General features: G+C 50.8%; 7 protein-coding genes across 7 annotated transcripts; 3 read left to right on the top strand and 4 right to left on the bottom strand.

The window, feature by feature from the left end:
* Positions 1-2,070: 2,070 nt before the first annotated feature.
* On the bottom strand, positions 2,071-3,335 carry CORC01_10157 (cell differentiation family protein; the record flags this gene model as incomplete). The annotated part of the gene is made up of 4 exons (XM_022621786.1): positions 2,071-2,254; positions 2,309-2,684; positions 2,746-2,901; positions 2,957-3,335. The coding sequence occupies 4 exons, from the start codon at positions 3,333-3,335 to the stop codon at positions 2,071-2,073; spliced, it is 1,095 nt and encodes a 364-aa protein (XP_022471686.1).
* Positions 3,336-5,119: 1,784 nt separating this feature from the next.
* Positions 5,120-8,037, bottom strand: CORC01_10158 (uncharacterized protein; the record flags this gene model as incomplete). The annotated part of the gene is made up of 3 exons (XM_022621787.1): positions 5,120-7,050; positions 7,103-7,736; positions 7,813-8,037. 3 exons carry the CDS (start codon positions 8,035-8,037, stop codon positions 5,120-5,122), a joined length of 2,790 nt encoding a protein of 929 aa, XP_022471687.1.
* Positions 8,038-11,486: 3,449 nt separating this feature from the next.
* Positions 11,487-13,739, top strand: CORC01_10159 (uncharacterized protein; the record flags this gene model as incomplete). The annotated part of the gene is made up of 2 exons (XM_022621788.1): positions 11,487-11,695; positions 11,783-13,739. 2 exons carry the CDS (start codon positions 11,487-11,489, stop codon positions 13,737-13,739), a joined length of 2,166 nt encoding a protein of 721 aa, XP_022471688.1.
* A 1,415-nt stretch (positions 13,740-15,154) lies between these two features.
* CORC01_10160 (uncharacterized protein) lies at positions 15,155-16,874 on the top strand (the record flags this gene model as incomplete). Its single annotated transcript, XM_022621789.1, has 6 exons — positions 15,155-15,210; positions 15,284-15,834; positions 15,887-15,923; positions 15,981-16,116; positions 16,185-16,531; positions 16,622-16,874. 6 exons carry the CDS (start codon positions 15,155-15,157, stop codon positions 16,872-16,874), a joined length of 1,380 nt encoding a protein of 459 aa, XP_022471689.1.
* Positions 16,875-19,846: 2,972 nt separating this feature from the next.
* CORC01_10161 (protein transporter sec-13) lies at positions 19,847-21,058 on the bottom strand (the record flags this gene model as incomplete). Its single annotated transcript, XM_022621790.1, has 4 exons — positions 19,847-20,594; positions 20,660-20,775; positions 20,952-20,996; positions 21,056-21,058. The coding sequence occupies 4 exons, from the start codon at positions 21,056-21,058 to the stop codon at positions 19,847-19,849; spliced, it is 912 nt and encodes a 303-aa protein (XP_022471690.1).
* Positions 21,059-21,673: 615 nt separating this feature from the next.
* On the top strand, positions 21,674-22,918 carry CORC01_10162 (uncharacterized protein; the record flags this gene model as incomplete). Its single annotated transcript, XM_022621791.1, has 2 exons — positions 21,674-21,787; positions 21,848-22,918. The coding sequence occupies 2 exons, from the start codon at positions 21,674-21,676 to the stop codon at positions 22,916-22,918; spliced, it is 1,185 nt and encodes a 394-aa protein (XP_022471691.1).
* Positions 22,919-23,653: 735 nt separating this feature from the next.
* On the bottom strand, positions 23,654-24,838 carry CORC01_10163 (bZIP transcription factor; the record flags this gene model as incomplete). Its single annotated transcript, XM_022621792.1, has 3 exons — positions 23,654-24,363; positions 24,420-24,645; positions 24,743-24,838. 3 exons carry the CDS (start codon positions 24,836-24,838, stop codon positions 23,654-23,656), a joined length of 1,032 nt encoding a protein of 343 aa, XP_022471692.1.
* Positions 24,839-26,581: the final 1,743 nt, after the last annotated feature.

Here is a 26,581-nt window from a genome sequence, read left to right on the forward strand (position 1 = left end):
AACTATTTGACCAATGCAACATTCTAGTAGGGAAGCTCCTTCCACGGCATTTGGAGTGAATCTCGGAGAAAAAGCGATAGATCGAAACACTCTGGAGGAAGTATGCCTCTGTTCATCACTGCTGGCATGCTCCTGCATGAAATGTTATGAGCCCCCGACTACACACACTACAACAGTCAGTATCTTGCGCTATGCGCCTACCACATCGGTTTTAACATAACCAGAGCTTTCACTGATTACTTCCAGTAGAATAGATCGAGGGGCCGGTCCTTCGTTGATTTTTCACTCCGAAAAGTAGCAAATCGTCGCTACATCCTCCCCGTGTTGCCAGCCGGTTATCTCGGTCTTCTTCCACCTTCCAAACATTTGCACATCACGAGCTGTTCATTGCAAGAAAGAAGACCTGCGTGCACAAGATCAGAAAAAATATATGCTGAGAAAAGCCTAGAGTCGAGCTGGCAGATGGGAATGGGAATACGCGGCCAGGTCGGAGCTTGGCAACACGTATCGTTTGTCCAGATGTGGAACAGCCTACGTTCCTCGCATATACGCATGTACTATTTGCCGTGTCGCCATCAGCAGTGTCTGTAATGAATATTACCGCAAAGCCAGCCGAGACAACTGCCAAAGTGAAATGGAATCGTCCATAGTTACAACCACAGAACTTTTGTTCACTGGGGAATGGCAGTGTTACCGAGTCGTGTAGGTATGGAGATCACATTAACAGGGGATTCTAGCTAACATAGAGTGATTAAAGAAGTCTCCAGCTGAAAGTATCCACAGAACGGGATTTTGCGAAATCAGGTCGGGCCATGGCCTAGCCTTCGCATGCCGATCGAAGACGCTGGGCCCTGTACACGCCAACGGCGTTACCAGAAGCAATGAATCTAGCATAAGAGGATTAAAATCTCGTGGTCTTACAATACTTTAGTCGAATGTGAAAGCCGGAGAGAGTGTATCGAAGAGCAGCATAATCCCTTTCAGCCTGGTTGTGCATTTCTGTCTTGTCTCGGTCCTTGATATCAATCAAGCCTTCTTCTATCACGGCATTTAATGTACACGAGAGTCGAAGTACCCAAGGCGAGCAAAAGCAAAGCACTAAGAACGGCAGACTGGAATTGGTCGCCTTTCGTACAGCTAAATACTCATCCCAGCTGTGAAAGCCTCGTTTCAATGTGATTGGTCTTTGTCGAGGACGAAGACCTCCAGAGCACGAGGAGCAATAGATTTGGAAATATTTGGGCAACGTCTATAATCAGAAAGGCCTCGCCATGCATTGTTGTCAGAGGTTAGCCAACCCGCTAAAAAGCAACCCCCCCCCCCCCCCCCCGGGGGGTGGTTGTAGGGGGGCAGAGTATTCATGCTGTCAGGCAACATACGCCAGTCAGTCCGAAGCTTGGCTAGGAAAGGCAGCGAGAGCTATGAGAGACATCGTGTCAGCCGATGGAGACAGCTACTTACGGACCACGCTGCCGGAGGAGCGTTGGAACAAAATGGTGGGGAACAATCGGTGTTTTAGTTGGAATAAATTGGATACATGGACTTCAGCCTCTATACATACACAAGTAGGCCGAGCAAGAATAGCATGACAACCCCAATCCCACTGCCAGAAAGAACATTTCATACAAGCATACCGCCCGACTAAAGCCAATGCTACCACGCGCCACCCCGGACAGGAGGCATGTTAGCAACAGGAATCCTTGGATCGTGTCCATAAAGCCTGAGACGTCATCCCCAGCCTCCGGCGCCAATTCCAGGTCCGCCTGCTCCCTGCCCTATAATCAAAATGACACAACCCCGTCGCCAATACCGAGCGAGAAAAGAAACCCTTGCTTTTGCCCCCCGCCTTTTCGATGCTACATTTGAAGAGAGAAAGAGAGAAAGTCCGCACAAGTTGAAGATGCACTCCAGATCAGCCTGACATGCCTCCATCTGGGCAGAGGAAGCGGGTATCAATACGTCTACGACGCTTTGCGTTTTCCGATGAAATCACTGACCTCCAAGTCGCCGAGTTATGCATGAATCTATGTTGGCCCGATAATGTTTACAATATGTCAGGTATTCATGACCTCAAAGACCGGGGTGTCCCCCTTGGGTCGGTTCAACGACATTGTCCGAAAGATTAATCAGGAGCTGTGCTAAGCATCTCTTTGTCGCAGCGTCGTCTCTGAGGACGGAGGAAAAGGTCGCGTCTCGGAGGGGCTCCGGAAGGCATTGGCGTAGAGCCTCGCGCGCTCGCGCATTATCGCTCAACCTGCGTGGCGTTAGGGAGAGGCTGAAACAGTTGGGCAAACATGAATGTACTCACCGAAGGAAGCATCTGACGACGTGCTTGAGCAGACGTGCGGTTTGCTGCTCGACAAGTTGAGCGACCATGTTGCTGAGGACGGTGCCCACTGCGTAGAAGCGTTCGTACGTAGCGCAGATGTAGTTGAGCCCATTGTCATCCAGCAAGATCTTTTGTACAATAAAAATTGCCACAGTCTTGCTCAACTCCGAGCCTGTTTCCATTATGCGCAGGCAAAGAGGAATAATCTCAGTGGTGAGCAAAAAGTTGATAACCTCAGAAGAGTCATTCTTAACGAGGGCGCCAATAACGCCCAGCGACGTTAGGCGTAGGTACTCAAAGGGCCTCGATTTCGATGTCGTGTTGAGGAAGGGATAGAGGAACAGAGGGATATGGGCTGATGGATGTGAGCTCAAGGACAGGTCACTTGTCATGGAATCACCGGGAGTATGGCGTACCGTTCAGAAACAGCGTGCGCGTGTCGTTGTGAGAGGCAACGCACTGAAGAAGTGCTAGCGCGTTGCATACCCGGTTGGAAGCCGCAGCCGTGAGTTGTGAAGGGTTCAGAAGAGTGTAGACCGAAATAATCTCCTGCAGCAGCGATGTCATGACTCCTGCGATGAGTTTAGTGTGCGTCAACCATATTCGACCCCAGCCATGGAAGCTTACCGAAAGAATGCCACAGAATGAGAGCAAGCTCGGGAACCTGTTCCCGCTTCTTGCTCAGCTCTAGAAGAGCAGCCTCGCGAGTGCTCTCGCTCAGCAGGTCGGCAATATAAGCCATTGTTCGTCGATTGTCCTCTGATATGTTGTCGTGGCCGCCATCCGGGGTATGCGCATTGCTAAGAGACGGAACCACAGAATGCCCACTAGCCAGTCTGTTGTAGTGTTGCTGCTGTTGCTGCTGCTGCTGCTGCTGCACGGCGGAGGCAGCGGCGGCAGCAGCTTGCTGAGCATGGTGGTGTTGATTAGACTGCTGGTGCATCCATGCCGAGTCAGTCTGTGGATTAAACTGATGATGTCCGTAAACGTGCTGAGCGGGCATCATCTTCGAGACCCAGATCTATGTCCTTTACAGAAGATGTTCTCGACGAAACTATTTGTAGTATTGAAGCGAGGGGAACCCCTGCCCTAATCGCGACCAAATATCTCTATCGCGGTTTACTGACGGGGAACCTTTGTCGGGTGTCCAATGCTGCAACAATGATATGACGGGCCGCGGCACTTCGTCGGAGCGTTGATGTGTCGGCGGTGGGCGGTGGGCGGGCGGCGGCGGACCGAGAATGTCAACTTCGCGGGGGTGTGTTGGGCTTTGGGCTCTTGCGCGCGAGGTTGTTGGGCCGCTGAGTCGCAAGATCGTGATGGGGAAGGACGCCTGAAAAATGCGCTGTCGTGGTGTCGTGGTGTCGTGGTGGCGCCGACTTCAAACCGTCGGTGCGTGTTGTGTAGGTCACAGGGATAAATGTGCGTATTCGGTCAGGGTGGAGGTTATGGACCATAAACTAAGTCAGGTTGAGGGTGAGGCACGAACAGAGAGGTAGGCAAGGCCAGACAAGACACGACAAGGTTAGGTAATTGGTCGGCAGTCGGGCTAAGGTAAGGTGTACAAAGGAAAGCGTTGTAGGCAAGGTAGGGAACGCAGGTGCCTTCAGCATATGGACACAATAGCGTGCAACTACCACTAGGTGGCACTGGTATCCATTACCTAAGCTATCTGACCGAGGCCGGTAGTTTGGAATGGAACCTGGAAGCCTTTTGGGGCTTCCTGCGACAGTGGGGCGATTGGGGACAGAGACTAGGGTATACAGCCTACCTTCTAGATACAGAAACCATTTACCTGGTTACCCAACTACCTCAACACGGGCGACAAAAGTTTAATCCGTTTCGTACAGAAGAACCAGGGAAAAAGCGGCTGGCCAGTGTACCTCTGATCTCAACATGTGTGGCTATGCTTTCGTGAGCCCCGCAGGCCTTGTGTGTATATTGTCCGGGCCTACAGAATCGCCGTCAGAGCTTTCTTCGTTGAATGTGGGGACTGCCTGTGCGGCTGATATCCTGAGATAGATTCTTCGATACGGATAAGTTAGGTGTGCAGGTACAGTAGCTACTAATGCGTGCGTCCGTCTGAGTTCCTGGGCCACTTCTCTACACAGTTAAAAGGGGATGAACAATACACGTTTAAATTTACTTCAGTTTGGATATCTACACTGGACTGCCAGCAACGTTTATTGGTCATTGTCCAAGTTTGATGCGCCTGTCCTCGCTGACGTAGTCCCTAGCAAAGCGCAGTGGAGGTACCAAACACCTCAGAACCCTTTAATTCTCTTTCACCACGTCTATGAGGTAGTTCCTACCTTTGGCAGGCTGCTTTCTATAAAGTTTCTAAGTATTGCCGCCTGAGCTGACAAAGATAGCATGGAAAATCACACCGCCAGCTGCTGTGAGACGAACAAAGGACACGCACATACACAACATTTCCGTTTCTAGTCTTCTCTATACACGTTCACCTAATTGAATTACCTCACATTACCCAATCACTGCGGCATGTATGAGTGAGTACCTATTCACATATTGCCGCCCCTTCGCAAAGGTTCGCAAAAGTAGAAAGCTGCTGACTGATTGGCAGTTGGCCAGCAAACACCTTGGTTGCCGCCAAGGCGACCGAGAAAAGGAAAAGAAACAAGTCAAAGGTCAAAAAGGTCGTACGATGAGACATGTTTGCCGTCGAAACCCTCCGCCCGCTCCATTTGATCGTAGTCGGGCCCCCACATTCGAGCTAATCCTCGACCACGTATGTTCTCCGTGCCTTGTAACTAATCGCTTGCGCCCCATCTAAAGACGAAGCTCCCTCAGAACCTGATCAGCCATGTTCTTATACTGCCAAGTGTTTCCCACTAGTCGCTTGAATTGGATTCCGTGGAGGGACAGCAACGGGACCTTGACAATGAATATCTCAAACTCAAGGACCATACTTCCGCCGAGATCGCTCTGGACGTGAGTGCTTGTCTCACCCGGGACTCTTCTGGATGATCCTCCGGCTTCTCGTGAGACGCTATCAAGTGAGACGTCCGAGTTAGAATAACTGCGATCTGCCTCGGTCCGACCAGAGCCACGCGGCGTGCTTGGCCCTCGATCAGTTGCCGGTAAGTCCTCTCGTTCCCGGTCGCCGCCTCTGATTGCGCCGAAACTGAAGCGTCTCCTGTGACCTGGCGGCGCCTGCCCGGGGCTACCAGGAACGTCTTGTACTTTCTTGAGGTCAATACTAGGTGTGTGCTTACACAAGAAGCCACCCTTGATCTCGGTATAGTCAACCCCGAGGCCCTTGAGCACCCGCTTGATATCCGCCCGGATTTCTGTCACGTTCTTGGTTGAAGTCGTCGAAACACTGAACAAGCCCTTCAGGAAGACAGGCTTGGCCAAATCTGAGCTGTCTAGCCTGTCGGTGGACACACCACTCTGATCGCCTTGTTCTTGATCTGTCTCCTCCGGCAAATTTGCTTCTCTTGCTTCCTCCCGGCGAAGCCTGCGCTGCTGAATACTCTCGCGCCTGGCATGACCGAGTGACTTGGCTCTCATGGATGCGGCTCGTGCTTGCTGGCTGTCTCTTGATACGGGTGGAGGTCGGTCGGTGGCCGTCGACTGGTCTGAGCCACTTGTCGGGGGTGGTTCCTTCGGTGTCCGGGTTGACCCACGGCGACGCAAGTCTGCAGAGTTCACACTAGTCGATCGACCCAAGCCTTTGCGCCGTGACGATTGACCCCCGGCGGACAAGGGAGGGCTAAGAAGATCCCCGTGCTGTGGCTGACTGCCACCGGATCGCAGCGGTAGAGGGTCTGGTTCTTCCCGTTCCCGTCTGCCGCGACGTATGCTGAAGCTCTTCCGGGGTATCGGTGCGGGAGGAGCCTCAGAAGGTGAGTGAACCTGAACGACAGGCGGATGAGATCGGTCTCTGTCCGACCTCTCCGGATCCCTGCGTCTCCGGGTGCTGAAGCGACGGAGGATGCCTGCAGCGGTGCTCTCCTTCTTTGGGAGTGGCTCGGGTGGCACCTCTGGAGACAGAGGGGTTGTTGGCGAAAGTTGAGAACTTTTTGCCGCATCAGGGGCATCGTCTTCACCATGTGTCCTGGCTCGAGGGCGGGAACGACCACCAGTGACCCTCTCACCAGGCATTTCGTAGGCAGAGGAGTTGGTATGAGCCTCCTGCGGTGGCGTGATTTCGGGGATCGCAGGCTTCTCCTTCTCCTTGAATGCACTAGCAGCCCCAGGGTTCTTCTCAGCGCGATCGCGATCTTGTTTCTCTCGCACCAGGTAATATATTGAAACCAGCGGACTGAACGCGTTGAGAGGATCATTGCCTAGCTGGAGGGCCTCGGAACTAGGACCCGTCAGAGTGTCACGGCTGGTGCCCGAGTTCCTCCTCTTATAGAAGTCAAAGCCAAATCCACGCTTCTTTTCGACGTCTTTGGCAGGCTGGGGAAGCTCTTTCTCGCGCTGGTAGAGTCTGACTGCACGTTGGTAATCTTCGGACTCGATTGTCCGTTCCAGCTGGGCCCTGATAGCGTCTGGGGAGCCAAAATTAAAGCCGGTCATGGCATTCACAACATCGGAGTCCAATGGGAGTGAGAGGGGTTCTCGTGGAGGTAACCCGTTGTCCAGTGGATTGCTGTAACCTTTCGTCATCCACGGGTGGACCATGACTTCCTGCATGCTGGCACGTTGTTTAGGATCCGTCACGAGCATTCGGGAAAGCAAGTGTTTGCATTCTGCGCCACGTTAGTATAGAGATCAGTCGCAGCCACCAGTTCAGATACTTACCGCTCGAAAGCCAACTTGGGTAGTCTACCAACCCCTTTTTGATTTTAGCATGCAAAGCGGGCATGCTTTGGTCATCAAACGGCACCTTCCCACACACTAGAACGTAAAGAACGATGCCAAAACTCCACACATCAACCTCGGGCCCGGTATAGGCTCTTGCCTGAAGTAGCTCCGGGGCGGCAAAGTAAAGACTGCCACAAAAGGTTTTGAGGTGACCGCGTGGAGCGAAAAGGTTGCTGAGCCCAAAGTCGATGATTTTAATGTCTCCATTTTTACTGATCAGAATGTTTTCGATCTTGAGGTCTCGGTGGACAATACTGTTTCGGTGACAGTAATCGAGAGCGCTGGCGATCTGACGGCTGAACTTGCGGGCTTGCTTCTCCTTCAACTTGCCATGGGAAATAATGTAGTCGAGCATCTGACCGCCGTTGACATACTCGCAGAGCATGTACCAATGGTAGTTGGTGCGCACAACGTCTCGCATGCCGCAGATATTGGGGTGGCTCAGAAGGGTAACAATGGCGGCCTCTCGGGCAGTCCTGATTTCCTTGGACTGGTCCGCCCTCTCCTTGTCTGCTCGGGTCTGATGTTGTGTATCTTCCGTTGAGCCGCGGGGAATAATCTTGCAGGCGACCTACGATTGTGCAGGAGCGTGAGTTAGCATGCACGACACGGTCGGGGGGAGGGGGCTGTGACGGAGGGCAACATACCTGCTCTCCTGTGTCCTCCTTCCGGGCTAGCTTCACTTTCCCCATGCTCCCAGCACCGATTGTTTTGCCCAAGATCCATTTTCCGGATGGGGTTGGTATCGTAGTGCGCGATCTGCTCGTATGCTTCGAGGTGGTGGTCGCGCCAGGGCTCCGAGGGTCGGGCCCGCCATGATTGCTGACGGGAGCAGGCCCGCCGTTGTTAGCGACTGCGGTACTCGCGGGCATATCGGGAGCGCGATTATGAGGGTGATTTGATCTGACACTGCCGTGACGCTGAGGACGCGAAGCGTCGGCGCGGCTTGACGGGGGCGGGTGGTGGCTAGAGGCGTTTCGCTTGGAGTGGAAGACTACGTTTGCTGTTTCATAACCATGTTGCGGGAGAATATCTTGAGCGAAATGAGAAATGGCTGGGCCAGTCGGCGCGGCAGCAGCAGGAAGGGTGGTGACAGTGGAGGAAGATTGTCGAGAGTGAGAAGGGTGGTGAAGTTGCTGACTCCCGCTGTATTGGTGACGGCGCTGGTGATGGTGATGTTGATTGGAGGTAGAGGAGCTACGCTGTAAAGGGGAACCAGAGGCGGAGACAGGAGGCCGGGTTCGGGTAGCGAGGGAACGGTGCGCAATAGATGGTTGAGATAGGGACTGAGAGCGAGACAGTGGAAGGGAAGGATGTGCTGGCAGATGAGTGCTGGCCGGGATTGCTGTTGTCATTGCAGGAGGGAAAACGGGGGTGTGACACTGCGAGGGTTCGTTGTGTGTGTACTGGCACTGACACCGACACTGGCACTGACACCGACACTGGCACAGGCTCCGGCTCCGGCTCCCCTGGCGACACAAGAGTGGGAGAGGCAGAACGTGGACCGCACAGTAAGGTACCTTCTTGAGGTGAGGTAATAAGGTAAGGTAGGACACTTTTCGGGATGGTATGGATGGTATGGGGGGGGGGCTGGGGTGGGAGCCACTGACTACTTCCGCACAATACTGTGAAGAAGGGGGAGGGGAAGAGGGCGAGGGGGAGGTAGAGGGAAGGGCGAGCGCTGCAGCGTCCGAAGCGAAAGTGGAAATTTGTCGGGGATGAGAGACCGAAGCAGACGAAGCAGACGGGCGGTCAGAGGCAGAGAGAGAAACAGGAACAGGTCGTGGTGAGTGGTGACTGTGAGTGGCAGCAAGCGGGGGACAAGGCACCTTACTCTGTCGTGTGGATTGTGTCCTCGACAAAAGTGAGCGGCAATCCCTGTGAGGGTGATTTGAGAGCTGTGAGGTACCTTATCCACAAGGCAAAGCAGGGAAGGCGGACGTTCAGTCTCATCTGATGCGGGTGTGCGGGCGTTGATGCTGTCTGTGTTCGTGCGCGTAGAAGAAGGACGGGGGCAAGAAGAAAGGGTGGGGGAGGTCGGAGGAGGGACGAAGAGTGGTGGAGTTGAGGCAATGCAAGTGCCTACCTAGGCAGTACCATAGGTAAGTCAAGTTGTCCTACCTAAGGTACCTAAGATTCCTTAGCTTAGGTAGCCATTGCACCTATTGCCTGTTCGAAGTTCAAAGCATACGTACAATCACATTGTTGCCCAAGATAATTATTCAGCCAACTTTAGTTATTGTCAACATCCCTGAGCAAGGCCGGCTTAGAAAGTTCTTTTTCCTAAGGTAGCCTTTGTTTGACGGGGCGGTGGGCCTCCTTGTTGTTGGTGCGGTGCCATGTCTACTTAGCTCAGGTACCTTGCCCTTTGGGTATTGTGTAGGTATCCTTTAGGGATTACATATCGTTCCGTACCTACCTTACCTTAGGTGCCTAGAGGTATTAGTGTCGGATGGCAGGCGCTCTACATACCTAGTACCGAAAACCTGTGCATGCATCTGCCAACCTCACATCCCCTGATGAGTTGGGCCGAGGGGGCAGTAGGAACAGGGTACCCAGAAACATCTTCACCAGAAATGGCGACAGATGCTGTCAGCGGAAATGTAGACCCCGCGCTGAAGGACCTTGGGAAACCACGGAATTGCCTCGACTCATCTTACCTTGGGGGAATGTCATATTATCTATGGAGTAACAACATATGTATTTGCACCTACCTAAAGGTAGAAAGTACAGACGAGGTACCTTGGCTACTTTAAAATACCTTCCTTAAATGAGATAACCCATGGCAAGAAGACGACGGCGAGACGACACTCCTCGACAAATCCATTGCATTGCCTCAGCCATGCCCCAAAGAGATGGACCATATCATACGGCAATGGCAATCTCTTCTTCCACCCGGACACAACATCAGGGAAGGATCTGACGAAGCGGGTAAACCCGCAGGAGTCTCTGCCAGTAGACCTACCTACACAGTATGCTCTGGGTATCCGTAAATAAGTAGCTAGGTAATTACAGTAGACAATTCGCGGATGGCCTGGGCTGGGCCGAGCAACAACAGCACAGACTGGTCTGACCAAAAGTCGCGGGACCGACCAGGCGCATGAGGAACTGGAGAATGGGACTCGGAAAAGATACCTAGGCACGTACCTAAGGTAGTAATCAAGGACCAGTCTAAGATAGCTCCCAGTGTCCTTTGAGCCCACGCTGCGTAAAGATGCGCATCCGTGGGAAATTATCAATGTCGCTGTACCTACACTCATTGTACACTCTACACCAGGCGGCTACAAAGAAGCCCGGCGGGGCGTTCAGCGATCAAGGCATCGCAGCACGCCTTGCTGTCCGCCCCTTTTCCCCAGCACCTCGTCAATCATTTACCGGGACGGATACCTACCTTATGTGCACTGAATGCTCTTAGGGATCATAGGCGCCTACCGGCGACTAGCTGTGCGGAAAATAGGAGTCCTAAAACATCGGCCGAATGCAATCATCACACTTATTGCAATAAAATAATCCCACACTATTGCAGCGATGATAAAGAATGTATATAAACGATATGAATTAGTACGCTAAGTACTAAAGAGCTAACTACCTTACCTTATACCTATACTTCCGTATCAGATAGGTATCTTATCGTACCTAGGTACCTATGCGCGTTGGAGGGGGTTTTCAACAGTGCTCGGAAAAGGTGTACGCTTAGTGGTCTTAGGGGTCATAAGCACTTACTAGAGCAGGTAGGATCCAGAACACGATGTGTGTGATAGTATAACCCGAAGACACTATTCCTTCTTTCCTTCTATTTTTTTTTACTTAGAATCGACCTACTCTAAATAGACATGATCATTCTAAATATTTAAACAAAAAAAAAGTAGAATAAATGTTTTAAAATTTCATGAAAAAACTAGTAATTCGTAACCTTAAAGGTCGCTTTATAATTTCTACATACTTCCACTATTATATGGACAGAAGGATAAGACCTCACCACTATACATAACTCGGGTATAGGCATGGACCCCTTTTGAACCCAGGTATGCAGTTATTTTATTATATCTTATCTTATCGATATCCATCTAAAGATAGAAGGTAATCCAGATTTCATTCAACTCTCGGACATTGAGTCCCACCAAACTAGAAGTACCTATCTTACCTCGTCGAGTTTCATGAAGGTCCCTCAGCCACTCACCTACCTCCCATCGCAACGCAAAACTGACATACCTCACGCAGGCGCTCGCTTGACCCGCCTACGTAACCGTAGGCTGTGACCCATCGACTAGCTACGGAAGCTCAAACACTCGCACCTTCTTCCCTCTGAGTTGTCATTTTTATGTCGCGTAGCAAGAGGTCGCATGCTATATACGAGACTGACTTCCACGATGAAGCCACCGTACACGTCGCTTTTGGCACTCCTCTCCCGCCGCTTGACCCAGATGTGCGCGATGACGGCTCATACGTGCCAGTACACAAGCAGGAAGTAAGGGACGAGCACGGGAGGCGTCGCCTGCACGGCGCTTTTACCGGTGGATGGAGCGCAGGGTTAGTCTCTCAACTTGTCAACACCTCCCAGCAGCTACGAGAATCACGCCAAACTCAGCAATTACTTGACTGACGGAGTAACCCCAGATACTTCAACACCGTCGGCTCCAAAGAAGGATGGACCCCGTCTACGTTCGTCTCGAGCCGCACGAACCGTCGAAAGAATGAGCCGCGTACAGCCCAACACCGCCCAGAGGATTACATGGACGAAGAGGATCTCGCAGATGCTACTGCTGCTCAGAATATTCGGACAACTGATCCATTTGCCCCTCTTGGAGCTTCGGGTCATGGTGGACATCAAGCTGGTGAGCTCGCTGGCTTGACGAGGGCCTTCGGTGGTACCATGGGTCTCAAGCTTTTGAGAAAGATGGGCTGGAAGGACGGGCAGGGCATCGGCCCCAAAGTACGACGGGTCGCTCGTCTTGGCGTCACGACCAGCACTCAAAGTGCGGCCATCGGAGATACTCACCTATTTGCTCCGGATGATGTCGACATGATAGAGTTTGATCGTAAGCTCAACCGCCAGGGCCTAGGCTTCGCACCGGAACCAAAGCTCTCACAACTGCCTGGGTCAGACATCACACGGACGACTCAAGATCAATTTTGCGTGGACGAGGAGAACCTTGAAGATAAGGAGCATAAATTTGTGGGTGGCCATCAACTTGTGCTCGGCATCTCTGGCAAGATCAAAAAGCATAATCAGGCAGGGCGTGGGGGCTTAGGTGTGGGCATCCTCAACGACACTGGCTCAGATGACGAGGATCCATATGAAATTGGGCCACGGATATCATACAATCGAGTTCTTGGCGGGGACAAAAGCAGGAAAAAGAAGACGCAGTCAGCCACCTTATCTGCGAACCCCATGATGAGATCAAAACCAGTCTTTCTTGCCAAATCCGCGCTGGCAAGGGCCCAAGGCCAGAATCGATGTCTTGACGGGAACCTGCCACTCAGGGGATTCGCCCTTGGCCATACTGTAGAGTCTCGGCTGTTCGGTCAACCCGCCGCATCATTTCATCCCCCGATCGTACCCGATAGTTGGGAATCGACCAAGCGCCCTGTCGGCGGGAACGCAACAGCGGCATACGTGTCGACAGCAGACGCCGCCAAGACGGCGCGTCACGACCCGAGATCTCGCGCGTTGCTTCTGGGCGAGTCGTCACTGCCCGGAAAATCGATTTTCGACTACATGTCGTCAGCTGCTCGCGAGCGATTGGCAGCGGCCACGGGCAAAACAAATCTCCCACCGGCAAGAGGCGAGGTTCCGGTAGTGCACGCGCGCACGGCAGAGCAAAAGCTGCAAAACAGATTAGAGGGCATACCTGTCTTAGCCAAAGAAACAGCCATTGCAGCAATGAGTCGTGGATCGGGCACGGGAGGGCCGTATGCGAACGATGAGGCCAAGCAGGCACGATATCGCCTCTATCTGCAGGATGCCGCAGGATTCGCATGTTCGACTCCAGTCAAACCTGTAGACATGACGGAAAACGACTACGTCAAGGAGGTGGAGGAGTTCTACGGGTGTGCTCAGCTGTTTAAGCCAATGACGGGGTACATGGCAACACGGTTCACGACAGCCTCGACTGGATCCAAGGAAGGCTCAGACGCAGGCCTTGATCACAATACACAGCAAGTTTCCAGGCCAGTTGGGCTAGCGGATCCTCTGGAAGCAGCGGCCAAGATGGGGATGTATGGGCGCATGACGAGGCTGACTGCAGACTTCTTTCCGACCAGATTACTATGCAAGCGCTTCAATGTCCAGCCTCCCGCTCATTCGCCTCTAGACTCGGACGCATTTATTCCATCGGAGGTTCGCAAAGCATTCAACGGAGTACCTGCCAGTGCGGTCATACCCCACGAGCCACCAATGTTTGGGACAAACGCCGATATAGTGGGTGACTTGCCAGATCCCAAAATGGCAAATCGGTTGTCGAAGCCGACGGCCGAGGATTCTAGAGTCGAAAGCAAAGCAAGCGAGGCCTCTCGGCCAAGTGACGAGGTCTTTAAATCAATATTTGGTGATAGCAGTGACGAGGCCGAATGAAGTAAGTGTTCACTGCCTTTATCGGAACTGCCCCCATGACGATACGATGAAGCTGCGTGGATAGCCCACGCAACCTTTCACTTACCGAACCATCGTTAGAAGGGAAAGACTGGCGGGAAGGTTTCTTTGTGGGATTTGCTGGTAGTTAAACCCACTAGCCACCAGCTTCGGCTCATTTCTCCTTGAATCCTTATGAGATAATCGCGTATACCACATATTAGCTCTAGGCGCACTTGCGGGAGCTGAGCTATGGGGGTTTATCGAGACGTCTCCCCCAAAAAAAATACATCGAGTAAAGATCCACAAACATCTTTGCCATATGCCCAACAGGAGAAACCGATACAGCTAGAAGCGACGCCATGGGATGGGAACCTTGAGCAGCAGGCGGGTGCGGGGGTATGCAAGGTACTCGAAACATGGGCAATGCTACTATTGTTGGATGGGAAGTGAGCCTGGGGTTGAATGGGCGGCGTGGACAACTTAGACCTTGCGGTTGAGTTTGCTCATCACACCACAGCGTTAACTCCCGGTTACTGTGTACGTGAGCCGTGACAAGGGATATGCCAAGATATCTACCAACCACCTTACGTGGTTTATCTACCTGCGGTGGGCACTTGAGGAAATTAAAGTCTTGGACGGACCACCGACATAGCACGTGAGGTCATCGCATCTCTTGATGCGACCCCCATGGTGACATGTTCAAGGCTAAATGTACAGTCCCTTAAGTTTAGCTGGTGATTCTTTTCAATCCCGCTGGCTTGAATGCAATAAAGGAACACGTTTCCAAGATTAGCAGAAGTGATGGATATCTGGAAGCGGGAAAGGCTCAGGGCACGGCCTGCCTAAGGTAGCTTAGGTACCTGAGGGATGACACCCGTGGACCTCCTATCTGGGTACCGTCCTTGCCTAGGTAATACCCCACCCACCTACCTACCTTACAACGAGGGCTGGATGACGGTGTTACCTGCAGGCAGCAGGCTGCACCAACCACCATGGTCTAGGTACGTACCTCAAGCTGCCCCAGCGGCTAACTCAGCGGGCCTTTAGTAATGGGTATTAACCGCCACCCTCCCCCTGCTTGTCCTAACTCATCAAAGTGCCCCCCTAACGACCAATTTCCCATCCGCCATTTGCTCAGACACTCAAGAGCAACTACTGGTTGGTTCCCCTAGGCCCAAGATACGCCTGCCACCCCTGCACTCGCAAGGCGACCTTTGTCTCGCCGTCTCTCGTTGTACTGAACAGACAGTACTTTCGCACGTATATCGTCGCGCACTCCTTCTCTATCTCGACTGCCCTTCGCATACCACTTTGGTCATTGGAATTTCTATCAGAACCTGTGCTAGAAGCTTCATTTCAGACGAATCATTCATATAGCTTTTTCCGTCGCGCCTGAAAACAAAGCCTCTCAATAGATGCCCTCAATTGCGACTGGCTACCTTATTGACAGGCCGAACCGCCACACTGCGTTGTATCTAGCTACGATCTGATCCTCAACACCCTCTCGAAACCGCCATCACGTTGCCGGGCTCACAACACGTCAGGAACGGGCAACCCGTGTCCGCCCGTCTTACAGTCACCGCCCTACAAGAAGAAGATTCTCCTCAGCTACCAGCAAAGGCCCAACAAGACCAAACACAAGACGCAGGAGGATCCAGCCTCTGTGGACAGTCGCCTCCTCCTCAGTATCCCTCCTCCGAAGCCTCGACTCCCCGGCTGCCACCCTTCTCTTTTGCGTGCGATTCATTCGAAAACCCCCCCGAACCTGCCCACGGCATCCGCTCCACGATCCCAGTCACAGTCGCTGGATCATTCCCTGCTGCGCCGTCGTATGCATCCCTAGCTTCGAATTTCTCTACAGAACAATCGGTTCCGACTTCTTTTGATCACGCTCTCGCCGAGACTAAGCGTGCGCTTCCCCGAGACACCAAAGGAGGCTCTTCCGGAAAGGACGACAACGCCGAACCACCCCCCGCATACTCGGAGGGACCCAGTCCACTCCAATCCTTCGCCTTTCTAATGGCTACCGCCGGAGGCGCGTCGAGTATTATTACCCAAGTGCAACAGGGAGGCCCGCCCATCAATGCCATCGGAGGTGAGTTCCTACTTCACAAGGACGATCCAGCCAAAGACTAACGTGACAACAGATGTTGGCGCCGACGAGACAATTGCCATGGACCTTCGGTGGGGATTGCTTCGACACTATGTTCTACTGTAGACGCTAATCTTCGTTGTTTGCAGGGGCACCAGATTTGTTCTGTCGAGGGACGAACTCTTAACACTGCCTGAATTCGTCCTACTATCCTTGTTCCCCAATGGCCTCTTCCCCGAGGGCCATATGGGGGGATTCACAGAGGGCGATGCAGTGCAAGTAGACGTAAGCCCAGTATCTTCGCCGGACCACAATCTACATGGTGCATGATGATTATTGACCACTACCTGTAGTATGATCCAGCATCTCTGCAGTATATGCTGGACTTTTTCCGCACCGTTGCACAGTCGATACCTGTTGACGCCTCGCCGAGCGTCTCTCAGGAGGAGGATTCTGCGACGGGAGACCCAATGGGCTCGCGAGATGACTCGTCGAAGAGAGCTGGCATCATCGTTCTGAGAGAGGATCTCGACTTCTACGTCATACCCCCGCGGGCCGATATCGCGCAGCCTGAGATGATGGAAGTCAAGAGAGCTGCCGGAAGAGCCCTGCTTCAACAGACGGGCATTTTTTCAGGTCTGAAGCGCAGTGATGAGCCGGGCACTACGGAAGCTCACCTTATCGAAATGTTGACAGCGGGGTAAGTTTCCCGGCGTTGCATTGGCCGGACCCGGGCTTGGAGCTAATTGTTCATTAGAGGATTCAACCATAACGACAACTGGGGTCACAGAGCAGGAGAACCGAATAAGGCGGTTGTCTGCAGTCTAGCTTTGGCACGCCTACGAAGCGACATTAGGGGCAACGATATGGGCAGTAATGCTGTTGGCATGGCGCAAAAGCTGCTTCTCTTCTGGAGGAAGCCTGCGAGGCGCTGCTGGTGGGAAGGTGTGGAGCTTGACAATGTTGAGGGCGTCGAGGGGAAGCTAAAGGTCTGGATCAGGCGCGTTTGGACCCTGGAAATGAGTGTCATCGGCCTTCGATGAGGCCGATAGGCTTGGTTTCACTATTTGAGTGACGAGAAGTCGGGACCGGGTGTGGCGGCGAGCGCAGCCTGGCTTCGTGGGTAAAACCTTGGTTTCCTTGCGTCTACTTCTTCAAGCACATACGCGATACACTTATTAGGCTTTGCCGGTCATGCGTAGGGTGACATTCATTATCAACGGCGATATTAATCAATGCTAGTATTCAGCGTGTTCATAGGTGCGTTTGGCCAAGGTGAGGGCCGGCCAGTGGGACATTTCTCTTATAATCAATATAATGCCTTCCCTCTTGTATAGACACATCTGGGCTTAATTCTAAGAAAAACCGTTGACGTCTACGAGAGTCCACTAGATGATGGCCTCGCTGTGACCTCGCCCTTTTGTCAAGGGAATATTGGCAGATTATTGATCAGGCGATGTGCCTTCATGATCGAAGTACCGAGTCCATAGACATGCTATGATGCCACAGGGTAGCAAGAAATGCCCAAGGTATTCGGGAACAACGACACGACCGAGGGGTCAGCGGAGCGCATATAATGTTGCCACGCCTTTGTTAATAAGTTGGCACGTTGGTTGGCCAAGTTTGAAGTTGGGCTATCTGTGTCGGCTACTTCGCGCACTGTCAGCCATGTGATCGACCGGTCAACCAGCTAGGTCCTCGTCATCCAACTTGTCCTCGCCTATCATCGCGTCCTTAGGCTACATGTTGGCTTCGTTTCCCGAATCCCAAAGCCGCGGGTCGCCGAATATTAGTAGTAAAGTAGATGCAGAGTGCCTTACGCCTCGAACACCTTAAAATGCGTTGTACAGAGACAGAGTCTCCCGCGTTTTATGACACATAGTATCCCTTCCATGTTCATCATCATTGAAGTCGTCCCGCACACTACGTTAGGTAGCTCCAAATCCTAGCCAAGCTCGCCCACAGCAAAGTATCTAGCATCCTTCCTTGGCTGAACCGTCGGTCCAAGCTAAATTTCGCTGCAGAACCCCGCTACAGAACGAGGTGATCTTCCGTCAGGAACAGGTGACGCCAGCCTCTTCTTGCTGTATTATATACCATTCGAGAACCGCCTCAGATCCGGCCTTATCTCTAAACCAGGCTCTTCTATCTCCGCATTTCCCTGCCAACTTTCTCCAACATGACTTTGTTACTTTTTGTGCGTATCCTTGCTGCTACCCAAAGCTTCGCAGTCTTGGCCCAGGAGTGCCGAAATACTTTGAAGGTGACTTCAACCCCGCCGATTGTTGCCAGCGGCTGGACATTCCATCGAGTTGCGAATGGATTCACTCGTCATGAAAGTTTTCTTTTCGACCACCAGGGGGGTCTTCTGGTTGTTGATACTACGTCTAGGATTAAATATCTGAAGCTGACTGATGATGGCGGCACTTGCTCGTCCGTGTCCAAGGACCGGGCACTTATTGATTCTCCAGAGGTAACGTATGACTCTCTGGAAATCGAATTCTCGTAGCGAGCTTACTTGTTGCGATGGTTCCGGCCGCTGAAAGGTCAACCACGGAACAGCTCTCTCACCCGATGGCAAGAGTCTGTACGCCTCGACTGCCGACAAGGTACATTCCTGGCCCTATGAAGGTTATGCCGCTACTGTCGGCGACAGGAGTCAGACCCTTATAGCGAATATGAGCAATACGGAGCTTACCACCCGGTCACTACTTCTATCCAATAAGAACCCTGACACACTCCTGGTGTCGAGAGGCAGCGCGTCCAACATTGACGAGGCTGCGAACAGATAGCCTACTGAGCATTCCCAGCTTCGCGCTTTTGACGTTGAGAGTCTCAACAAGGATCCAACGCCCGTCAACCTCGCAACCCAGGGAATCCTTCCAGAGTGGGGGCTCCGGAACTCTTTCGGCGTGGCGGAAGAGCCCGTCGTTAGCGGCATATGGACTGTTGAGAACTCGGCGGACCAGTTAGAGCGGAACGACATTGATATCCACACTGACAATACTGCCAAGGAATTCAAATCTCAGTGGTTATATCAAGGATTAAGACGGTAATCACGGATATCAAACTGCTTTGCTATCTGGTCAACCGAGGGTTCGGGAAGACATGACAATAGGAGACCAGTTCACCCTCACCTCATCAGTACCCTAAACGATACAGCATGCAGTTCCATTCACGTGGCCTCGATACTATCTTTCCAGGCGCACACTGCTCCATCGGATATCAAGTTTACACCTGATGGCTCAAAAGCCCTTGTCCCCTTGTCAGGTTCTGTGGCAGCTGTGAGTAGCACCAGAGCTCTGTTGTCCACAGTTTGTCCCATGACTGCCATGCCCCAGGCCATCGAGACCAGCCTGTCAGCTACAAGCTATGCAACACGGGTTTCTCGATTGGGGAGCCTACAGAGCCAGCTGACAGCAATCACTGATGTTTCAAGCAACGCATGCACTGGCAGCTGCCCACACAACTACTTCTGCCCGGCGGGACTTGGCTGGGATAACCAGGACAGCCTTCTCATGACATCGGATTCAACAGGGAGATATATGCCCTTCAGACGACCAATGTGTCAACCTCAACGAGTTATCCAGCCGCCCCTACTCTAACGTCATCGCCAGATGCTGCAGCGGTTTGATCCTTTCCCGACCCACCCTTCTTTGCAGCCCCACGGTAGCGATGCTCGTCTGGGAGGTGCAGGTGTATTTGACCTTATCATAGGCTTAGGACCAGTTCGAGCTACTGTAAAGGTAGAAAGAACTGGGTCCAAAGAGCAGAGGAACAACTATATCAATTCAGAAGCACACTACTTCGTATTCATAGTAGGTATCTGTGGTGCATTAGTGATATTGGCGTGGTGGACAAGTTCATACCATCCGGAACGGGGAATTGTGAAAGTGGAAAGAGGACATATTAGCTCCAAAACGACATCAAATACACGAGGTCAATCGCTTCATGGTCCATCTATGCCCTATTTTGCCGCGAACGCCTTGCCCATGACGCCACATGGACGTCTGCATCACTCCTCGATACTCTTGACGCACTCCCATTCGCCTCTGAGGTTCTCTTTCCACAACGAAACCTTGTTGTCGCCTCCGCTGACCGCGAGTACATTGCCGCTCAGAGACCAGCTGACTCTCCACACAGCGGCGTCAAAGTTAAGAACCTTGCAGTTCCATTGTCCCGCGCTCGACGAATCTGATGTCCAAATGCGAACCGTCTTGTCTTGAGAGGCTGAAGCAATGTAGGACTTCTGCAGGACCGTCGGTGACCACGCGACATCACGAACCCAGTCTGTGTGGCCGGCAAGAGGCTCCTGCTCCAGCTTGTAAGACTGCGACGCCGAGTCAAAACCCCATACTTTGAGCAAATTATCACAGCCGCCGGTGACAAATCGCCTCACACCAGCCGAACCAGGACCGGGAGAATTGCTGACGATGCTTCCAGGTGCTGTAGCTGGGGCCCAGGAGACAGAGTTAACGCCTAGTCCGTGGGCAGGGAAGGTAATGTGGTCGAAGCTGTTGTCGCGGAACTCGAGAATGCTGATGTTGCCATCCGAGGAGGCACAGGCCAGGAGGCAGCCAGACTCGTGCGGAGACCACGAGACAATGTTGACGGAGGCCTTGTGCAGGGCGAAATCAAAAATCTTCTGCCACTGGTTGTTTTGTTCCCTCCAGATGAAGACCTTGCCGTCGTAGCCTGCCGAGGCCAGGATGTTTCCATACTTGGGGTGCGCCCATGAAACGCACCAAACTGCGCCATCATGTCTGCAACAGAGTCAGCAGGAGGAGCAGACCCACGTTATTGAATGTCTCCAGCGTGCAATCCATACCCTTTCAGAGTCTCAACAAGCCGCTGAGAGTCCCCGTCGATTTCGAATATCTTGATGGTTCGGTCGCTTGAGCATGTCGCGAGGCGGCGTCCGTAGTAATCGAGAACGGCATCGTGCTGCGATGGGAAGTGGAGAAATATTAGCCTGACCGAACGTGATGGATAAGTATGGGCTTGCCAGTCGAAAGGAGCATCGTATTAATGGTGCAGTGGTCGATGATACAATTATCTTATCGCATTCGGATAAAGACCGAGCAATGGCGTATGCAGAGCAAGACTCAGGAGACACTTACAATCATGTCATCGTGACCAGAATTCGATATGACCTGGGCAGACGCCTGCGTCAAAAGGCCAAGTAAGCGAGGCGAAATATGAAGTGTATCAGGGAAGGTCATACCATTGTGAAGAGAAATAGCTGATCTGTTTACTCGAGGTCTGCGCTCAATCAAAGCATCAGATATGGTTTGATACGAAGGGAATCAAGAGCTAGGTATATGTTGTTTGGCGAACGGCATGTGCTACTTTAAGTGCCACCTAAGGTATTCGGGAGCTCCCAGCTGGTCTTAGTTCGCCCAGGTTAGAGATCCAATCCGGCTTACGATGCGTTGCCGTATTGCAGGACAGGGATATGTGTTTCCACGTTAAGTAGGCGGTGGCTGAAGAATCCCGTGACCCAAGCCTCGTGACATTTGTCTCCAAGCAAATCGACGCCTGGGGTTATCGTTTATAATCTGACACGTGAGACCCGCCGTGCCCATCCACCCCGCGCCGGGAGAGCGGTGCTGTGCTGACGCAGAGGCACGTATAAGCCGATGCCGAGGTAATCGGTTTGGCCTATGCTTGTTTAATCATTCCCAATCACTGCCGCTCATCGCCTTGGGGCGACTACAATTAATTCGACGTTCCTCGTAATATTTATAATACGTCTTGTTGATTTAGCACACCTAATCTCATACGATTCGGCCAGTCACTTCATTACGGCGTGATCCGCAAGAACATTTACCGCCTCCCCATCATGGCCGACAGTTCTTGCAGCGGCTCCGCGCCGTTTAAGAGCCTCGTTGACCACGGCGTCCAAGATCGAAGCCTGCACCGAGATCGGTTTTCCAGTGCACCTAGTTTGCAGCAAGTAAGGCATCCCCTCTTGTCCTTGTGCTCTGGGACACGTAGTTCTCTAACAATATCGTAGGGCTTTCGGTCTACAAATCAACCCTATTTGGCGCCGGCTCAAGCAGGCTTTGGGGAATTCCGTGACTCCATCGTAAACGCACAAATAGTTCCAAACATACCCCAAACTTATGATTTGTCGACATCAAACTTCTCTCTAGGCCTGCAAATGTCACACGCGCCAGCGGCTCTTGATAGCCGACTACTCCCTCCCAACCCCTACCAGTCTGCGTCTCAGATCCCGAGCACAGCCGCACGTGCAACCTCTCAGCCAAAAGGGTCTATCACGTCGCCACCGCGGGCGTCAAGTTGGGCGCAAGATTTTGCAGCAATTTCTAAGGCATCGCCAGGTGCTGGTATTTACGCACCAGGATATTCTTCTTCACAATACCCAGCACCTGCAGCAGGGTTTACGCACGACATAATGGGATCGCAATCGAGACCATGGTTGTTCGGACCTCAGGGCAGTTCTTCTCCCGTCAGAAACCACGGGCTGAAAAGCAACGAGGCTGATTTTGATCTCGAAATGAATCGGTGGATGGCGGCCCACGGAGACGGGCGGATGGAGGACCTGGACGCCATCATGGAACAGCTTGCGATGGAACTGGAACAAGAGCAACAAACGAGAGCCGCAACGCAATCACCCACAGATGCCCTCGACGGTTGTGCAGATACTGCTACAACCTCTGCTTCACACATTTCCGTCCAGGACGGGGCACAACGAACCGAAGGAGTCGCTGCCACAGCTGCTATAACCCAACAGGTATCTGGTAGCCTCTCGGGACATGAAATTGATGCCATCAGTGTAGCGACAAGAGCCAGCCTTTCGGACCACGTGTTGGACTTGGAACGCCTACGCCTCGACGAAGCGAATGAGGGCACACCCGAACCTGCAGAACAAGGCCAATCCTTTTCGGATATTTCGGAGGCGGCAAGACAGATCCTCGAGTCAGTTCAACATGAACAAGGAGACAAATGGAAAAATTCCAGGTTTTTGTCTCTCATGAAGGACTTTCGAGATGGGAATAAGGACATCATCAACAATGAGATCCTCGAAACCAGCGTGAACGACGAGCAGATAGTAGAAAATTGATTTGTGGGCACGGGTGATGCTGGGCATCACTCAACCATCTCATCCAGATGAGCAATTATCGCTTTGGCAAAGCTTCGATCCGATGTCTATTTGAATGTTTCCGTAGAAGACGACTTTCGGCACCGCTGGACTCACTTGCCGAGCTGAGTTGGACCCCAATAAGAGCCACTAGGTGGTGTCCAGAGGCTCGTACGCTTTAACAGACATTTTTGACGCCACGACGGACTTTGTGGGATTTTGACCATTACCTCCAAATGTCAACGATCAAACACCATCGTTGGGCTTGCTAGACAGGCTAGACATCTATGAAAGTCGGCTTACAAGCCAGGACCTGGAGGTCGTGGCTGTTGGCTGAACTCGTGCACCGCCCTATCTTCGGTCCGCGGATAGTCGGCTGCCTTGCTGCCTCCAGCCTTCACCATAGGCTGGCACGATCGCATGAGAATTTTCGTACCATACATTAGGATCAAATGTTCCATGTATCACATAGAGTACAACTTTGAGTCACTTTGGGAATCATGTACCAGCAAATATTGGAACTGTACGGAACATTCGTCAGAAACGATTTCACATGCATTAGAAATACGTGAAAAATATTGGTTCAACTACACTCGTAAGGAACGAAACTGTCAAAAGACAGTCAGCAATAGGACAAGAGTGGAAACGAAAGAAAAGACACGTGATGTTGATCCCCCCAGTTCATTCGTATTTGCCACGACAATTTTAGAAATTAAGTCAAGATTGACCCAAAGCAATACTCTTCCAGTGGTCCCGCTCTTCTTCCAGTTTGCGAATCTTCTCCTCAAGATCTTCAAATCGCTGCGCCTTGCGCTCACGAGACTTGCGCGCAGCCAAGGTGTTCCGTGCGCGTTTCATCGCGGTTGTGTCGCTGGGATCCTCGACAATGATAGGAGGCAGCGGCTTGTCGCGTCGGCGGGAATTCACACCGGATACCGAAGAATGACGAATAGAGCTGGTTGGGGAAGAATTTACGGACTTCCGGCGACCTGATGAAGAACTGAACTCCACCACCTCAAGGTCGTCACCGTTCAGAGCAGGAGATTGATCAGTTTGCGTCTTCTGAGCGTCCTTTACTCCAACGCTCTCTTTCGCAACGCCTGTAGAATCTTGGGGAAATAAGGGAAACCAAGATTCACCCCTGCCGGTGTCAAAATCTGCGGCGCCAAAGTCGCCAGAATCAAAGCTGGGGGAGACATCGTAGCCATCGTTGAAATCCGGCGACTCATTGTAGATAGACGGCGAGGTCAGTGCAGTCAAAGCCGTGGAGTTCGGCGCAGACATGAAAGGCTCCTGGATGAGGAGGTCCTGTGGAGACACGGTGCCCAGGGTATTTGGGCCAACGTCAAATACGGAAGGCATGGCGGGTGACGAATAGGTGGTTGAAGCACCACCTTCAAAACCAGTGAAGTCGTCTAGATCGAGATCTGCTGAGGAGTATGAGTATAGTTCCAGGGTATGACACTGACAGGAGGATTCGTACCTTGAAGATCCATCTGATTGGTTGCACCCTGCATACTCTGGGTGAATAGAGGTACAGGAGGGCGCTGGCGACGATTCAGAGTCGCTGAAGACGACGGGGCGGACGAGGCGTAAGGTTGAGCTGGCTGAGCGGGGAAATATACCGAAGATGACCGTGATAAAGGACCTGAAGCTTGAACTTGGGCGAGTCGATGCTTCTGTTGCAAGTGGACACGACCTTGGTGGTTCTGTCTAAGTTGATGTGACGAGTGACGGCGTTGGTTCAGCCCGAGGGCAGTGTGAGCAACCAAGTGTCTAGGTTGACTGGTTCGAGGTTGATCGAACAAGACGAAGTCCTGCTGAGGAGACGGTTCGGGTGGGCTGAACTGATGCTGATGCGCGGAGGGTGCCGGCAGGCTGGGTGAACTGGAGGGAAGCCATATTGATTGGGAATCCGTGATGAAGACTGAAAAGTCTTGGGGTGGAATGGTTGCGGAGGCGGAACTTGACCTAGAGCTGGGAGCCGTAGTGAAATTCAGATCGACCTGGAAAGGCTGAGCTGAAGAGTGAAATGAGGAAAGGTCGTGAATTGTTGGTGTGGACCGAATATTGTTAAGCTTTGAAGCGGGAGCAGACTGAAAACGATGATTTAACGCATTTTGGCGGGCCTCTATGGCAGTGTGTTTCTCGGTTGTAGTTTGGGGTGTTCGATGGTGGTGAGGAAAGAAAGGGAGTGTGACAATTTGCAAGAGAGGGGAGGGACTAGCGACTTTTTGTAGCCTGAAAGGCAGCAATAGGCCAAAAAAATGAAATGGGGGGGTTGTGGGACGGCACTTCCGGAAACGCAAACAAGGCGAAGGGCGCGGTCGGCGAAGCCCTGCAGTCGGAGAGATACGGCGGGGCTATGTTCCTTGTTCCATTGCAAGTGGCTGTATCGGTGCGCAAAGTGCAGTGTGAGTACCGCAGCAAGATGTACTCTATGGCATCCGGCTGCGACCATAAGCAGAAAAGGCGTAACCCCTGCGCGGAAGGTGAGTGTGAGTCACACTTTCTGATGCTAGGCCTTATCTGGCTTGGCTGGGCGCACGGGACGTTTGCTCTCATTGGTTTGTGACGACCACAGGCAGAACACAGTGTGGTGGGATGGAAGTAGGTAGGGGTAAGGAGATGAGGATGGGGATGAGGATAATTCTGGCTTTGCATTTCAAGCCATTACCCCTACGACAGATCATCCCTAATAGATAATTAGATTTATTAAAAAGAAGATAGGCAATATCGTCATACTACAATTAGCGAATCAGGCCCACTTAGATTTATTTATAAAAAGCTAATCGAAAGTCTCGGATTAAAACGCGCTAATTAAAAATTTTCTTAAAAGAAAATAATATATAAATAAGAAAAATATTATAATAGATAATAGATAATATAAATATATTTATTTATTTAAAGTTTTAATTTATGTATTAATTATTAAAAGCTATATTATTAATTAAAAGTTTTATTTTTTTATATTTAACGTAATAAAATAATTAATATAATTAATAAGTAAATTAATTTATTTAATAATTAAACAAATTAACTAACAAAAATTATAAAATATTTATAAAAAAAATATAATATTTAATTTATAAATTTTTAAATTATTTAAAATTATTTTTTTAAAAGTTTATTTTAAAATTTATAATTTTATATATTATAATAAAGATTTAATATATATTTTATTATTAAAACTTTATTTTAATTTTTAATTAATAATTTTAAATTTTATATTATTAAAATATAAATTATTTTTAATTTTTATATTTAAAAACGTTTTATTTTAATTATAATATAATAATTTATAAAAATATTATTATTTATTATAATTAATATTACGATTTAATATATATAATAAATTAAAAACTTACCTCTTTATTTTATAATAATTATTTCGCTATATATATAATTAATTAATAAAAATATATATATTATTTTAATAAACTAAAAGAATTATAAAAAGATTATATAATAATAAAAAAGATTAATAAATAATAAACGATTTTAAAATATAAATTAATAAAATAAAAGTCGGTTTATTTTTTAAAACCCGATTTTATAATATCGATTTTAATTATAAAAATTAATTTAATAATATTTTAAATTTATATATAATATAAATTTAAATTAAATTTAAATTTAAATTTT

Source organism: Colletotrichum orchidophilum, assembly GCF_001831195.1.
Source record: "Colletotrichum orchidophilum strain IMI 309357 chromosome Unknown Scaffold_98.1, whole genome shotgun sequence".
Classification (NCBI taxonomy): domain Eukaryota; kingdom Fungi; phylum Ascomycota; class Sordariomycetes; order Glomerellales; family Glomerellaceae; genus Colletotrichum; species Colletotrichum orchidophilum.